This window comes from Plectropomus leopardus, chromosome 4, assembly GCF_026936395.1.
Source record: "Plectropomus leopardus strain MGB_pleo_1.0 chromosome 4, ASM2693639v1, whole genome shotgun sequence".
NCBI lineage: Eukaryota > Metazoa > Chordata > Actinopteri > Perciformes > Serranidae > Plectropomus > Plectropomus leopardus.
In genome coordinates this window covers 11,128,369-11,144,679 of record NC_142179.1, presented here as the reverse complement: position 1 = coordinate 11,144,679, position 16,311 = coordinate 11,128,369, and the positions used below count along the sequence as shown (strand labels likewise).

The following is a 16,311-nucleotide window of genomic DNA, read 5'->3' as shown; positions in this document are numbered from 1 at the left end:
CAGAGCGTAAGACTGTGGCGTGATACAGGGACGTCCAAAATAACTTATCCTATTTTTACCCACATATTAATAGTACTTAGTGTAAGCTTGTAAGAGCAGAAGGTGCATCTTGAGAATGGACCAAATGCCTAATAAAGAGATGATGCAAAGCAGAGTTGAGCGTGAAATCCATCCTGAAAACTCACTTTTACAGAAATGATGAAGAAAATGTTCAGACACTTATAATTTCTATATAAATTCCTGCCTACCACTGATATTTACAGTAACACAATGTCATGTTTTAGAAGGATTAAAACTGATTTAACTACTTTATACAGCTTAAATTCTTAATTTCTTTATCTGAAAGACCGAGTAACAAAGAGTCTGTAGTTCTAAACCTTTTTTTTAAAAAAAAAAGCAGAACTCAAAGACTTCCCAGAATTAGTCTGTTGGACTAAAACTGATGTCAGACACTGGCAGTTATATTTATGTCAAAGTTAATGTTGCTTCTCATGCAGGGGTATTGTTATTTTTTCCATCCACACACCTCAGCCAGCTGCCCAGCCACAGTGCCAGTTTGATTCTGTATTATGCTGACCTGTCCTGATTCTGCCCAACAAGGTCTGCCTGGCAAGATCCAACAATGGGGCACTGTGAATGACTAAAACAATCAAGCAGACCTACAAGCTGCTTAGGGGAGAACAGAAACACCATAATTTAAACATCTTTATCTGGTGCAGCCTTGTTCCTACTCATTCTTAAAATTATTGTCAAAAACTTCAGGTATGGGCCATGAGGTCAGAGCAAAGTTTGGGTTGTTTCTCAAAATAACTCACAAAATACGTTTGGATGCACTTTATTTCATTGTTTGTGCTCAATGCAAAATATTCTGAAATGTACCAACTAATTTGTGTTTTCCTTTCATCATGTTTCTCCTTGCACTTCCTGTGTAAAAAAAACAACGCCCGGGGCTTCCAATTATCTTGTTTGCCGGATACATACAGATAACTATATGTTGTGTTTACTTTAAAGAGCAGCTTGATGGTAGAAAAATGGGAAACTGGTATTTTTTTCCCAAAGGCTAGAATGCAAAGTACTTCAGGTACAGTTTAGTAAAGCGAAAATGTGTACAACTAGCCAAAAGGGCCTGTTATGAAATGGCTCCGACCATGTAAGTGGCTGTGCATTTGACAGCTGATGACAGATAGCTTTAAGGTTTGCATAGTTTAACATTTCTTGAACATAATTTCCTTAACAGCCATGTTACTGCAGTTAACATTAATTTGGATTTATTCAATTTAAATGAAATATTGAATGCCACTGAGAAAAAGGAGTTTTGCATTTTGAGTACTTTTTAAGGTTACCAGGTGATGGGCATATGTAGGTCTAACTGTTATTTATGCCTTTCTAGTCAGTCCTGTATCAAAATAAATAAATAAATAAATATTTTACTGTAAGGGTTCTCAACAGGCTATATTTAGTGTCATTGAGCCCTATATATATATATATATATATATATATATATATATATATATATTCTGTGTTTTGAACATAATTGGGCTCTGAACTGGTTAAATTATTGATAACTACATTTTTTTAAACTCTCTCTATTGACACATAAAGAAAAAAAACAAAAACAAAAATACTTCACTTCACACCAGGGGGTTTCACCAAGTATGTTTTTGTGATAAACTGAAAACCTGTTAAAATCAACCAAGTATGTATCAACATGTTTTGAGTTCACAGCTCTTTTGATGGGACTCTTGGAGCCCATTCAGATCCGGGGGTTTACTATCGGTCACAAAACCTAAGTCACCCACGAGCCGAAGCGACCGTCCCCCCAAAACTGAGACAGCGGCGCCACCGTGTGGACAGAGCGGCAGCGCACCGGACAGTGACACAGCAGGAGGCGGAGGGGGGGCAGCGAGCCAGACCGGATCCTTCATGAGGGAAGAGGCCAGGGACAGCCAACCAACCCCGGCTTCTCTTCTCTTCACTAATATTATTCTGTATTGCAAGCCAGGGAGCCCGAGCAGGGGGCTGCGCTAGTGTCCGTAGGATGTCCCGTCATGAAGGTAAGAACATGCTTCAACACGGACGCGCGAGCGAGTCTGGATTTGTGATAAAAACGTTGACAGAGCACCGCGAGCTAACGTTAGCTAGCCGAGAATTTCTTGTTTTGCAGCCCATCCTAGCTAACGTTGGCTACTGTTAGCAGCAAGGTTGCGGTGTAATTTCGTGGGGACGCATTATGGCGGCCACAAAATGTGTCCAGTGGACCTTGCAGTTGACGTTGACGTGTCAGAAAATGTACATTAGTCCGCGTTAGGTGCCCAAAACAACAGTGACATATAAGCGGAAGAAGCTAGTTATCGTTAGCTAAGTGTGCTAGCCGGGAAGCTAGCTGGTAATAGGTTATGTAGGTTAACGTTAACGAGCTGGGGAGCAAGGGGGAGTGCCGAGAATAGGAAACATAGGAGAGCGGCGAGTCCCAGATGGCGTTGCGGGGTCGAGGGCTTGTCTTCTCGTTAACATTAGCTTGTTGTAGCCTCCTCCCTGGTAAAAGTTGGCCTTTATATTCCAGTTTCGCAAGCTAACATTTAGCAAACCCAACATTCACCTCGTCCTTGTGGCCAACCTTGTTGGGGCTAGAAGTTCGCTGTTGGTGTCAAGTAGACATTAGCTAACGTTGTCATAAGATGTTTGAGCTCACCGGCCGGGAAAAAGTTGAGTTGGGTGAAGTGTAACACAGCTGTCTTCCTTGTCAGCTAACAGTTAAGCTAACAGTAGCTGTGTTATTCTTAAACTGGTTAGCCAGCAGCTAAGGTTAGTCAGGCCTGAGCGGCCTTTAGTTTCCATGTCTGTGTTGTTGTTGTCAACTTTGCTGCAAGTAGTCATCAAGTTACTTATGTTTAATATGTAAGTGGTTATAGTTGTTACTTGTGTCTGCAGCAGCTAGCTGTCAGCCGCTGCAAAGCAGGATCAGGGTGAGCTTTGCTAGCTATGAATGGAGATATGAGGGAGTTAAGGCACCCTGGTGTCATACAATACACCGAGACTGCACGACTGTCCTAGTCAATCAAGAATTGCTTGAGCTAAGAGTGTCCCGTTTACCCTATGTCACACACAAGGTTAAGCATGTTATATACAGTGTGGGAATGTATATAGTGATGATCAGGGTGGTTTATGAATGAGTTGAGCGTTTTGAGTGTATAGTTATAAGATGAATGCTACAGGCACTAGTCAAAAATTCTCCTGGTCACTCCTGAGTAAGAGGATTGCCACAGGGGGTGGACACGGTGATATACTTGTAATACATGTTGCAATGCAATGTTCCCTGCAACAAATTCACCCAGTTTGACACTTTCAAACTTCACTTTTGCCCAGACTGTGACACAGGATGTTGTTTCTACTTCATAGTAATTGTCCCTTTTACTGTGTCAGGATCACACAACACAGATATCCATTCCAGCTAACCCATGACTGACCTCAACATCATGATAAAAATAAATATAAAAGTAAAGCAACAACTTACAAAAACGAACAATTAAGTCCAACAAAACAACACTTGATGCAATCGGATACACAACTACAGCACCCCAGTAAGAGTTAAACTTCTGTCACAGCCTCAAATAAAACCTGACATTACTGGTACATATATGTTATTTATTGCATTGCATCATATTTTGCCACATGCATAATACCTTTTTTTTGCAAACATGTTGTAACCACTTTGTTACAATTATTCTGTGTAGTACTTTGTAATTATTTAATAGCTATGTTTGGAAGTAAGCATTCATGCATTGAGTAAAAACATTAAGCTTATTTTATTGTAATAGATTCATTGCACATAAGAAATCATTTCTCAGTTATTTTTCATCTGATCTGGTTGAAGGAAGTTGAAATATCGAATGTATTGTTTTATGAGAACAGATAAAACACAAGTTGTTTTTAGGATCTACTTGTTTTGGATTAAATGATCCTTAAAATCTGAGATTATGAAATATGCTGTGTTGATCAACCCAAATTAAGATGATGTGGACATGCAAAATCTCATCTCTCTTTTCTCCTTTCTCCTTTCTCTTGTCATGTCTTATCTTTCTTCCCTCAGGCGTGAGCTGCGATGCATGTTTAAAAGGCAACTTCAGAGGTCGAAGATACAAATGTTTAATCTGCTACGACTACGATCTGTGCGCATCGTGCTACGAGAGCGGCGCAACCACAACCAGACACACCACAGAGCATCCCATGCAGTGTATATTAACCCGAGTTGACTTTGGTAAGTAGAATAGATTTTTACATCAGGCTAATTATGAGCAGAGTGCCTATCCATGTCAATAAAAAACATTTGAATTTGAGCTTCATAAACTATCATTCAGAATTATGATATTTGTTGTTCTTATTAATAGTGCTTGGCTACACACTATCTTGATTGACAGATGGTAGTAATCAGCTGACAGCCAGGACAGAAAATAAAGATGTTGAACATTTTATTCAAAAATTTGCTGCATCTCTGCAGTTTAGCTCGAAGATTAACCCCAAACCAACCACACCGTATCTATCAACTGATTCACACAGTGGTTTATCACCTTAATGTCAGAGTGCCTCTGAGTCAGACTTTATCGGAAGTGGAGTATCAACAATGAACTGTCAAAAATAAGAACAACTTTATCTGCAGCTTAAGTTAGAGGGTGTATGTGTCTGTGCATGTGGTGTGACGGGTGACAGACCAGTTAGAAGATGGTCATGCCAGAGTATGCCAAAAATAAAGAGAATGAATAGCTGCGTTAACAAACAATCTGTAATTTTTATACTTGGGTTGTTACAGTGATTTATAAATAATCAAGAACTGGCATTTCTTGGCCTGTCATAATTAGGATGGACCTCTGAGACCGGTAGTCTTTGGAAACCTCCCCTCAGTGGCCTTAATAAGCCTGCACAAGTTAAAGTGTTACAGTGTATGTTATCTCTGCTGCCGCTGGCTTTTGTTTTCAGATGGAGAGGCTGCTCTGGTTTTGATTAAATGGACCCTTTCCCTTGCTGTTGGACGACTGCCTCTGCTGTTATTTCATGCATTGGTGCTCTGAAATATGTTGATATTCAGCGTTTCACACGTTGGAAATGCTGTTTTACAATCTGTTGGAAAAAAAATAAAAACTGTTGCTGAAAACACAGCAGAAGGTGCAAACTCATAAAGATTTTGCTGTTTTGTGATTGTGATTTGTGTTTTTGTCTTTGTGTGTGTGTGTGTGTGTATATGTGTATTTCAGTGTGGCTGTTGGTCCTCCACCAACTGAGCCAAGTTTTGTATGGTGAATCTCAATATTTACACACGCACACACACACACCTCAGTTTGATGGTAGAATTTAAAACTCGTTATTGTTTTTATGGAGAAAATATTAGTACAGCATCGTTTCAAGCAATTTGCTAGACTTTTTAAACTGACATGTAATATTAGCAACTGGCTTATTATAGGTGATTTTTTTATGCAGAAGGCTAAATGTATTACAAATTGCTCTCTGTAAAGATGCACAAATCAGTGTTTTCATATTAACTATGTGTTATGTGAAAGGGCTCTTTCAAATTAATGAAACAACACAAATGTATTAGCAGACCACGGATTCAGTCAGCTCTGGAGCAGTTCTGCAAATGTTACACTTTTGGTCAGTCTCACCACTGTCACCAAACCTGTTTCTAGTAGATAGTAAACCCACAGTACGTCACCTGCCCAACACCAAATGGCAGCTAGACACAGTTAGTGAAGAGCTGTTGAACAAAATGAGGCATTCATCAATAAAAATAATCAGATATTTCCCTCAGAAGTTGTGGGAAATGAAAACAGAGCTCGCAGGAAAATTGAAGTTGGACACAAACATTACTCCAAATGAATGCTGATGGTGCTCTGAGCATGCTGGATGTGTAAATAGGCAACTGTTTGCTAACACACTCACCATAACAACTTTATAAGGTGATAATATTGTCAGTGTAGTGTTAACAGCTTGTTTTGACTGCACCCAGGTTGATTTTATGTAAGTGGGCTAGGGAAGTTTTATTACTAACAGTTTCCTGGAGTGTGGCAAGGCTAGAAAAATGCTGTAGTTATCGAGGAGGTGTGGCTCATCAACTAAACCTGTCTGAACTGAACCAGTGTATTAATTAATCTTTTCCAAATGGCTTAAATGTGACAATGTGGGGTTACATCCTGCTAAAATTTGCTGTGAAGCTTTAACTTTCTGTTGTATCCATGGTTCTTGACTTTATGATTTTATAGTGGAGATTTTATTTGTATGATTCTTTGGCAGCTATGATTAAAAACACTGCAATTTTAGCACCTGAAATCGACTTTCAGCTAACACACGCAAACACACTGACACTGAATGTCCATCTTGATTCCCCTTCAGACCTGTACTACGGCGGAGAAGCGTTTTCAGTGGAGCAGCCTCAGGCTTTCACATGTCCTTACTGTGGCAGGATGGGCTACACAGAGATCTCCTTGCAGGAGCACGTGGCTGCAGAGCACACAGAGACCTCCACAGAAGTGGTAAGCTGTTGCTAAAGCGTTGCACACAGCCATCTATAGTACGGAACAGTGACTACATACTAGATGTTTGCACAGGTCTTGAGACCTGGAAACATTTTTGTTTGTGTTGATTTTCCTGCATACCTCAGATTTTCCAAAATTAGTAAATTAAATCAGTGTCTGGGAGCGTCAATCACATTAGAGGTTTTGAAAATATGCTGCAGTATATTTCTATCTTATTTTAGTCAGGTTTCCACCTAGATGTAGCAAAAAAAAATTACACAGATTTTCACAATATCAGCAAGAGTGCAAATTGATTTGCCAGTTCTCCAGTCGGTTGCCATTACACCACTGCAGAATAAGAAGGTGTGGACATTGGAAATAGAGTTTTGTACAAGAAATATTAAGCTATGTGCTCTTGGGAGAGTTCTGGTAACAGTCCTGTGTACACATACAAGGATGTTAAAATCCATCCAGAGATGATTGGGGGAGCTTGCAGTGGCCTATGCAATGATGGCACAAATGGCTAGCAGTATGGTACGTCATCATTTATTCACTGATTCTGTTCCCATCACACTTAATCTTACCCAACTTTACCTTCTATCAATACACATAGGCTGGAGCGATTCATCAACATCATCGGTTATGGAAATATGTGGATTTGCAAAATGTGCGTTGGCGCAATGCAGTATAGTAAGCTGCACCCAGTCAACACATGGATTGCTCCGGAGGACATGTTGCAGCACGCCTTTGGCTAAAATGGCTTGCCACAGGACATCTTAAAATATGCCGCTAATATCATTGTTCTTAAGCGAAGATGATTGAATACAATTACATAAGTATTAAGAAGACAAGATTTTGATATTAATTTTTAGGTATATTTATTCTTATATTAATCACTTAAAAACAAAAAGTCTTAAGAATAGTCTGTGAATTAGCCGTTAGATTAATTGACTAATTGAAAAAATAATTGTTAGATTAATTGAGAAAAAGAAATTGATAGGTGCAGCCTTATACACAAACGTTTATACCTTCCTCGAGCATATAAACTTTGATATTTATACATTTTTTCAAATTCTGAATGTCTCTACTGATTTTTTTATGCACAAATTGGAAATGTGAATGAAAACAGGTGGATGGAAAGGCACTTATTGTGTGACTTCACAATATACCACCCAAAGTCTAGTTCTTATGACTCTGCAAGTGAAACTGAACTTCAAGTGATGTCAGGTAGACTGTGCAGCTCTATTTATAGATGTTCACTGTTTGTCTTCTGACAGCAAGAAAAGACTGGTTTGAACTGCTGAGAAATAGTTTTAAGAGCTGAAGCCCCACGCACTGCACACCTTATAACAGGCCATGACATATAATTGTGATCATTATTTGTTTAAATGGTGTTATTCTTAACCCGTCCAGACAACCTCTGATTCATTTATTTTAGAATCAACAAAAAATCAACTTGCAGATTCTTAAACTTACTTGAGGGAAGCCAACACCATTAAAATGGAGTGTTTTGGAGTGGCACATGTAAATGCTGTTTTACAGATTGTAGGAATAATGTCTCTACTCTGAATAAGTGTTCATTTTAACCACAAAGCAGGTATTAACCCAGCACCCAAACACTGTTTATGTTAAAATATTGCAGAATGAATTACTGTATGAAATGTTTTCATGCCTATCCCTGTGGCATTTGATGGAGTCACTGTCAGTCATAACTCAGTAGGAAAGGTGTTGTCAGTGAGTGACTTTTTGTCACGAAATGGCTGTCGGGGTAGCCAATTACTGTCCAAGAGTAAATTACTAAAGTAGCGACTAGTCTTTCACTGCAGCAGCAAGTGCAGTGTGAAAATCAAAATGTAGATCATGACCTCAAATATCATTGTTTGTCATTTTGTGCAAACCTTTAGGGAATAACAGTAAACCATTATCCTTTGACTGAGAAAGGGATATTTGGGAAATACTTCTTCCCCCTGTTTTTAGTCAATACTGGAAGTTAGTTTGTTTTAAACCTTTTAAATACAAGAACAAAATCACATGATGCTTTTCTACATGCTTTTATGTCAATTTTTGAAACTCTGTTTTGTGATGCTGTGATTCTTGGCCATGTCTCTCTTATGAAAGATATCTTTGATTTGAGTGGGACAAACCTGGATAAGTAAAGGCTAAAAACAATGTCACTGGTACAGCAGTGAAGCTCATATGTTATTCTGTTTGGCAGCATCCCACAGTAAATTAGACCGACAAACTGTCAAACATTACAAATCAATCTGTGCCTTCAACTTCACCTCATATCTGTCTGAATTTTGACACACTCACCACAGAGCTGGAGCTGTCCTTAGATTGCACCCCCTCATGTTTAAACACGACATTTCAAAAACGGATATTTGCCAATCTGAGTGTTTGATTAAGAGGACCCAGCACCGACTGGTGAATGTTGAATGTGCAGTGAAGTGTGCCGGTATTAACCTGTACACTCTCTCTTCCTGTCCTCTAGATCTGCCCCATATGCGCAGCGCTGCCAGGTGGCGACCCAAATCATGTGACAGATGACTTTGCTGCTCATCTCACACTTGAACACAGAGCACCCAGAGACTTGATATCCTTTTCAAGTAGTAGTACCCTCCTCCACAGACATTACCATAACCAGGCTATAAAAAAACAAGTTGTATTTGTCTTCCAGTCAGTTGTGTGAAGAGAAGCAGATATTGTAAGCTGTCTTTGAGGAACCTATTTAGATTTTCAAATGAAAATGTAGTTTGTGTCATCCAGATTGCTTTGTCATTTTAAAGATTAGCGCACCAGGGAGGCGTCGGTTCACTGAAACTGACATTTGTTGACATTTTGCTAATAACATTAAAGCCTCCGGTGGTAGTTTCCCCAATCCCCATAGTGGGTGAACATGACTGAGGCCGAGAATCAGAATATGTGCTGTAATGATTTATTGGCTGTTGTGCTGTTTTGAATGAAATTATGAGCCTCGTGTCATTTCAACAAACTCAGGTTCACTCACATTGATCTGTTGGTTGCACACTGTTTGCCACTGGTTTGATGCACAGATAAACTTGCTTGTGTGGCCTTGTCCTTATTCTGCTCTTTTGATGGTGGCTTAAGTAAAATGCAGTCGGCTGGACTGTGGTGACATCACATTAACAACAATCTTGTTGACCTGTCTGACGTTCCTGCCATTCTTGTCCCGTGTTGTTTTGCTAGCATCTGTTATAAATTTACTGGTATGGAAGCTACGAAATGTACTGCTGTGGATTGAGGCCTCAGCAAAACATTTAAGCCACCTAAAATCAATATCTGCAGCGATGGAGTCAGCAATTGCTCAGCACAGTTTTACTTTATGTTTGTGGCGAAGGAGGCTTCAACCTAGAACTTATTTTAAAGAAATGCTGTAATTTGGTCTACAAGAAATGTGTTGTTGAGTGTTTCTGAACGGCAGATCAATTGCAGTTCGATAATGCTTTCCTGTTTTTTGTTTTGTTTTGTTTTTTGAAAGGTGTGAGCTCTACCTTGTGGTTTGTGGTTTTGATGGATTTGGGGATGTAGCAGTCAAATCTAGTTTAATATTGACTGTGACAGTGGCCCAATTCAGTGAAAATCAATTCAGCCAAACTGTACTTTCGGCTCAGTTTTTAAAGCACACTGTTATTGGATTGGTACTTGGTATAAACTGATACCCTGAGTTGAATTACTGAAACCTGTATCTGGAGTAAGAAAGTTGAATCTGTGCATTCTTAATAGTTTGCATAGTTTTTATAACCTGTTGTACAGGCATGTCACATGCATAACAGTGGGTTGATACATATCTGCCAACTGCAGAAGGCAGTAACTGTTGGGGGCACAAAAAGTAGCAATGTGTTCTCAGAAGGTCTTGTCTTATCTGTTATTTAAGTACTGTGGGATTTTATTCGAACTTAAGGCTGTGCCAAAGTGTAGTAGTCTATTACATTATATTCCAGAAATGTGTACTCATTCCCTTCATTCCTTTTGAGGCTGATAATGCAGTCCACAGAGGAATGAACCTACTGTACATATGTGAGCTGATTTACACAGAACAAGTTGTTCAGGAGAGCCACATAAAGAAGCACTCTTCGAGGATGTGTTATTTACCAAACGATGTGAAAGGTTGAAATGGCAGCATCTGCGTTTACCTGTCAGGAACCAGCTGAACACTCCATGCGAGCTGCACTCAGAGCCTCTGAAGACTGATGGTGCAGTCTGGCAGTCTATTTATAGAGTACTTTGAATAAGTGCTGTTGACAAAACAAAAGACGCAAAAATGTAGTTCAATGAAACAGAGAGAACAAGTGCATCCTAAGTTTCATTAAACAGGGCCATGGCTTTTGTGTGAGTTGTCTTGTGGATGGGTTTGGTGTGAAATTAGAGCATCATACAATTATGTTAGCAGACTGCAGGTGAATCAGAAGGCTTGAGTGTGGTGAGCAATTAGAAGAGAGGCAGTGACCATTTCTGTGCTGAAACTACAAGTTAAGTAATGCATTTGTTGGATCAACAGAGAATTAATTGAAATTTTACAAGCAAAAATTCCAAATATTTGCTGATTCCATCTTTTCAAATGTAAAAATACCACACAGGTGTGCCATTGGTCAGAATATAAAAGGCACTCTGAAATGTATAGTTTTACCTTGAAGACTGCATAAATTCTTCAGTTGTGAAAATCCATTGTTGCCTCAGCTTTCTGCGTGGCTGGTCTCAGATGATCTTTAGGTGCAGATGCTGGATGTGGAGGTGCTGATGTGGTTACACGTGGACTGAGGTTGTGCGGCCGGTTAGATGTTCTGCCAAATTTACAGAAAATACATTGGATATGGCTTATGTTAGTAAAATCAACATTAAATTCACATGCATAGGCTCAGTCAGCATGCCAGTGCCACGCCTCCTCAGAACTTGAAACTTCTGTGGCATTGTTTTGTGTGATCAAACTGTACATTTTGGAGCGATGGTTTAATATGACATGCCCAAGGCACGACTGTGAAGTAGTCTTGCTGTTTAATCAGCGTCTTGACATACCACAACTGACAGGTGGATAGATTGTCTTAGCAAAGTAGAGGTGTTCACTATCATGGATTATAATCGATTTTGTGAGGGAAAATTGAGGAGAAAGATGTGCATTGTTGTTTTTTTTTTTAGATCTTTCAACTTGTGAAAAACAAGAGCAAAAAGATTGGTTAATGTTTTTGTTCGGTTTTTATTTTTGGGTTTTGGACTGTTGGTTGGACAAATTCAAGATACTTATCTTTGGCTAATCGTTGTTTTGGGGGGTTTTTGGTTGAAAGTGTATAAAAAATGAAAATTGTAGCACTTATATGGCCTTGTACTCCTTAACTCTGCGGTTTACGATGAGTCCAGTGGGGTGCGGCACGTGAGGAGGATGTTTCACCCTGGGCGTGGGTTGGGGGGTCCTCGAGCCCGCAGGTCTAACATGCACTTCACAAGCAGCACCACAGGGGGGCTCTCCACCAGCCAGAGCTCCTCACAGAGCTCCAACTACAGCAGAGAGGCCATGGACCCCATAGCAGGTCAGTCACACAACACATACACGGAGGAGCAGTCACGGTGACGTGATAAACCCATGCTGACATGTATGATAAAGCCCCTCTGAGGCTCACAGCTGCAGAACAAGAAGCTGTGGAGCCTGATATAGATCAGACTAAACGATAGTCTAGTCATTACAGTCAGGCGGAAAACAAATTCACTATCAGCCAGCTACCACTGCAGGAGGTCTGACACACCAAACACTGGTGTTCAGTAATAAATCGGGGCATGTTGCAGTCATAGACAAATTTAATGAGTTGTCTTGACATAAATTGTTTCTCACACCTACAGATACCTGCAGCAGCACAGATGTTATTCACGCCCCATCTTAAAGGAAATCTGTATAACACAGTAATGTGTGGGCAGAATTGTTGCTGTGGCAATTCCCTGTTTATCCTGTTCCCAATTTTAATCCGGTTCAGTGCTTGGCATTCGCCATGTCAGCTCCAGCTGTGCCATAATGAGGGTCTCTGTTCAGTGTGCCTCACAAACAGCCTCCTCACTAATGACCCGCTATACCTGCTGCGCCGCTGACCCGACTGGTCCAGTTTTAGCCTCACTGCTGAGGGACTGATCATACTGAACATGTTTGTCTTTTGATTTATACAGTTGTTCTTTTGATGGTGGATCAGAGGCTGCACGGTGGGCCAACTAGATTATTGTTTGGTGACAGAATAGCTCATAAACGCGACTGTTTAGGGATAAAGAGTGTGACCAATTTGACTTATTTTTACTGTCTATGTGTTATTGCTAAATTTGTAAAAAGAATTGTATTATTCTGATTAGTTTTAATAATCTTCTTAAAGTAACATGTCTCTTAAGTCTGTCTTTGCAAAATGAGGTATCGCAATGGTGATAGTTTGTTTTGCTGCCCAAAAGACTCAGTGACCTGTAATATCAGTGTTAAACTGTGCTTGGTGTTACCACAGTAACCCCAGGTGTTGCCAAATCAACCAGGACTGAAATCTTCAGTATTGTTACTTTAAAGATCATATTTTTTAAATATTTTTTATTCAGCTGGTGTACTGGCTTTATCATAGACTGTTATTCTTTATATGAATCAATGTTTCTTGTTCTAACCATTAGCCCTCGTACTCTCCATCTTGTTCCTCCAGAGCTTCTGTCCCAGTTGTCAGGGGTCCGACGCTCCGCGGGCGGCCAGCTAAGCTCGGGGCCCTCGGCCTCCCAGCTCCAACAACTTCAGATGCAACTCCAGTTGGAGCGCCAGCAGGCCCAGGCAGCACGTCAACAGTTGGAAACAGCCCGAAACGCAACCCGGGGCGGTGGGCGAGCCAATGCAATCCTCAATACCAATTCAGCAGCTGCAAACCCCAACCCCAGTGCCAACCACAATACCAACCCCAGTCCCAACCCGGGTCCACCTGAGTCAAACACACAGCATAATGCACATAGCTCTCAATTTCTACTCAGCAGGTAAGACTGTTGCTCTTTTTACATCTACTTTAAACGTCTTTCCTTGGATGTTTGAACTTCACTCTGCAGAGTATTTCTGTAAGTCTTAAAGGCTAAGTTTGGTATTTTCCAACCTGGACCTTATTTTCTGATGTGACTAATGGGAACATTTTTGAAACTGGTCCAGTACTGAGTGAGAGCGCTGCAGCTAGCAGTGGCAAAACTGGTTGCAATTACCTACTCAGGGCATGTTTGGCCTGTCAGTGTATGTCACTTTGCATCCACTAAAAGTTCTTGTTTTTGCCATTGATTCACTCAGATTATTATTCCAAGGGTCTGACAATTTCTGGAAAGCATCCCTACAGAAGTAGACCTTTTTGTTTAACCAGAAACAGCCCCGAAATTGCTATGACCAAATCCACCAGACTCCAGTGAAATAAACATTAATTTTAGTCTGGATAGAACCAGCATATTTTCAGTTTTAACTGAGTCAAAAAGTTTTTTTTTAACCAAACCAGTGCTGGTGATTGTTTTAACAGTAGGAAGACTAGCTCAGACAGTTTCTGTGTGTTTTATTCTGTTTAACTGTCAACTTTGAACTTTCATGATGTCAAAATTACTGTTTGTTTATATCAAGTCTAGTGGGTTTGGCAATAGCAATTCATGGGGCTGGATCTGGTCTGCTGACAGCAGTGCTCTCACTCAGTACTGGACCAATTTAAAAGAGAAAACATTGCTGTTCCCATTAGTCACTTAGACACAAAAACATGGGAAATCGAGTCTAGGTTGAAAAATACAGAATTGACCCTTGAGGCTGTTATTTTGTTATTCTCTACTGTTACCTGATTTTCATCGTGTCTTTCTCTAATTATCAAGTATTTCGTGCTCCTCTCACCTGTCTCATTATCTGTTAATCCCCCCCCCGCAGGCTGAGCGAACCGCGGCTCTCTGAGGCAGAGCGGCAGGCGTGCGAGGCCCAGTGGGCCGACAGAAGCCTGTTTGTGACGGAGCTGCTGCTGTCCACGCTGCTGCCCGACGAGGACGCTTCAGCCTCCTCCTCCGAAGACGAGGACGACTGCCACGGCCCGTTGCGGAATTTCGCTGACTTCGAGGCCATGGGCTGTGTTGAGGTCATGACCTTGGACGTGGCACTGGAGAACCTCAACCTCAAGGAGACGACCCCAGCTACCAAGACGACGAAAACGACAACTAAAACAGCACCTACGAAGAAAGAGCCTCCCGCGCCGCCCCTTTGATGACATGGCCACTCCCTCCCCTCAAACCACCATTGTACGCGGCCGACTGATGAGTCAGCCCAACTGCCAATGGATGAGAAAAAAGACTGCAGTTCTTTTTGGCTTTGTTTTATTTTATTTTTTTTCTCAGTGATTGTCATTTCAGCTCTGTCGCTCCCCACTCAACCCCATGTTTATTACGTTGTGTACATTGAATAAAAGTAGTGAGACGAGAGAATGTGCAAGCAAGCGTGGTGGGTGCGTGAGAGAAAGAAAAATAACTATATAAATATATTATAGAAAAATCTATATGAAAGTTGATAATCAATTCCACATAACCCGTGTTTCCTCTAGCAGATGAGCAAAGCGTAGTTAGATGTTTTAAAGAGACAAACACGTCACACACTCACCCAGTGAGAGGAGGAAGACAGAAACCTCTCCGGTAAAAACGCTGCTGTGTATTTATAGTTATTAATTAAAGAAGTGCTTGGATGGTTTACCACAACTTAAGCATGAGCTTAAATCACCATGTGCCCATTTTTAACTGCACAGTCACAAGACGGGGAGGTCATTCTCTTTTGTTTGGACACCTGACTAACTGTAAATTAACGGTGCTGAGTGCCACACCACTGGCATTTCGACACCACACACACACAGACTGATGGCCACGTTTGGTTACATTCATGTCCTGTCTCGACCCCCCTCCCCCTTGTGTGACATCACCTGTTTTGGGTCATGTGACCTTGCTTTATATCGACTGTGGGCACTTTGGTTTTGAATTGCATATCCGGTGTCCATTTGTGCACACTACAGATGCTCTACGTAAAGGCAACTCGGAGGCAAACAGAGATGAAACAATCTCTTCAGTGTGACCATTTTCAGGCCTTTTCGAACATGGAAGAAACACAACCTGGTCTTCACACGGTTCTTCTTTTTGTTTTATTTTTGTTTTCCCCTCTCTTCTCTCTTTCATGGAAGACCAGACGCTACTCTCTCAAGCTTCCCGTGATCTGAAATTAATCTTCTCTCCATTACTCATGAATGCAAAGATTACTCATCATGTGACTTGAAGGAGAGAATCCTGTATTGCTCTTTCCATTAATTTCTCTCAGTCAAAAAAGATCTTTGTATGCCTCCACTGCTACCTGAAGAAATGCAATGTATGTTTTTGGCTCGGCGAACAAGCCAAATCACAGGGTAAACCTTTCAGTTTGGAGGACAATAAAAATGTTTTGGATGGAAATTAACTAACCCAATCCTGCTCTCTGGTTTGTGTTTTTACTTTTCTTTTTCTTTCTCAGTTGCTAACTTCTTGGTGAGCATGTACAGCATATGGTAAAAAAATAAACACCTATCTTACAGGTCAAATTCAATTTCAATTAGTCTTGTCATCTCCTGATGCATGTCCTCATGAAAAAAGTGATGTCTGTCCAGGTTTCAAATTTAACCTGGTATTTAAACCTTTGAACCTTGAGCAAATTGCTTTACATTGTTATTTGAAAACATAGGTAAAAGGCAATAAGCAACTTGGCGAGAAATTTTCCACAAATTGCAAGATATATTTACAAAAACATTATATAAAATACAGGTCAAAATTACAG

At 40.5% G+C, this 16,311-nt stretch overlaps 1 protein-coding gene across 1 annotated transcript; it reads left to right on the top strand.

The window, feature by feature from the left end:
- Positions 1–1,894: 1,894 nt before the first annotated feature.
- Positions 1,895–15,966, top strand: LOC121944946 (E3 ubiquitin-protein ligase KCMF1-like). Its single transcript, XM_042488914.2, has 7 exons — positions 1,895–2,054; positions 4,091–4,258; positions 6,382–6,521; positions 8,995–9,096; positions 11,866–12,046; positions 13,178–13,496; positions 14,404–15,966. Exons 1-7 carry the CDS (start codon positions 2,039–2,041, stop codon positions 14,729–14,731), a joined length of 1,254 nt encoding a protein of 417 aa, XP_042344848.1. The 5' UTR covers positions 1,895–2,038; the 3' UTR covers positions 14,732–15,966.
- Positions 15,967–16,311: the final 345 nt, after the last annotated feature.

Coding starts and splice junctions, on each gene's coding strand:
- LOC121944946 (XM_042488914.2), top strand. Junction 9,097..11,865: donor ACAGAGCACCCAGAGACTTG/ATATCCTTTTCA, acceptor TCTGCGGTTTAC/GATGAGTCCAGTGGGGTGCG. Junction 13,497..14,403: donor TCTCAATTTCTACTCAGCAG/GTAAGACTGTTG, acceptor CCCCCCCCGCAG/GCTGAGCGAACCGCGGCTCT.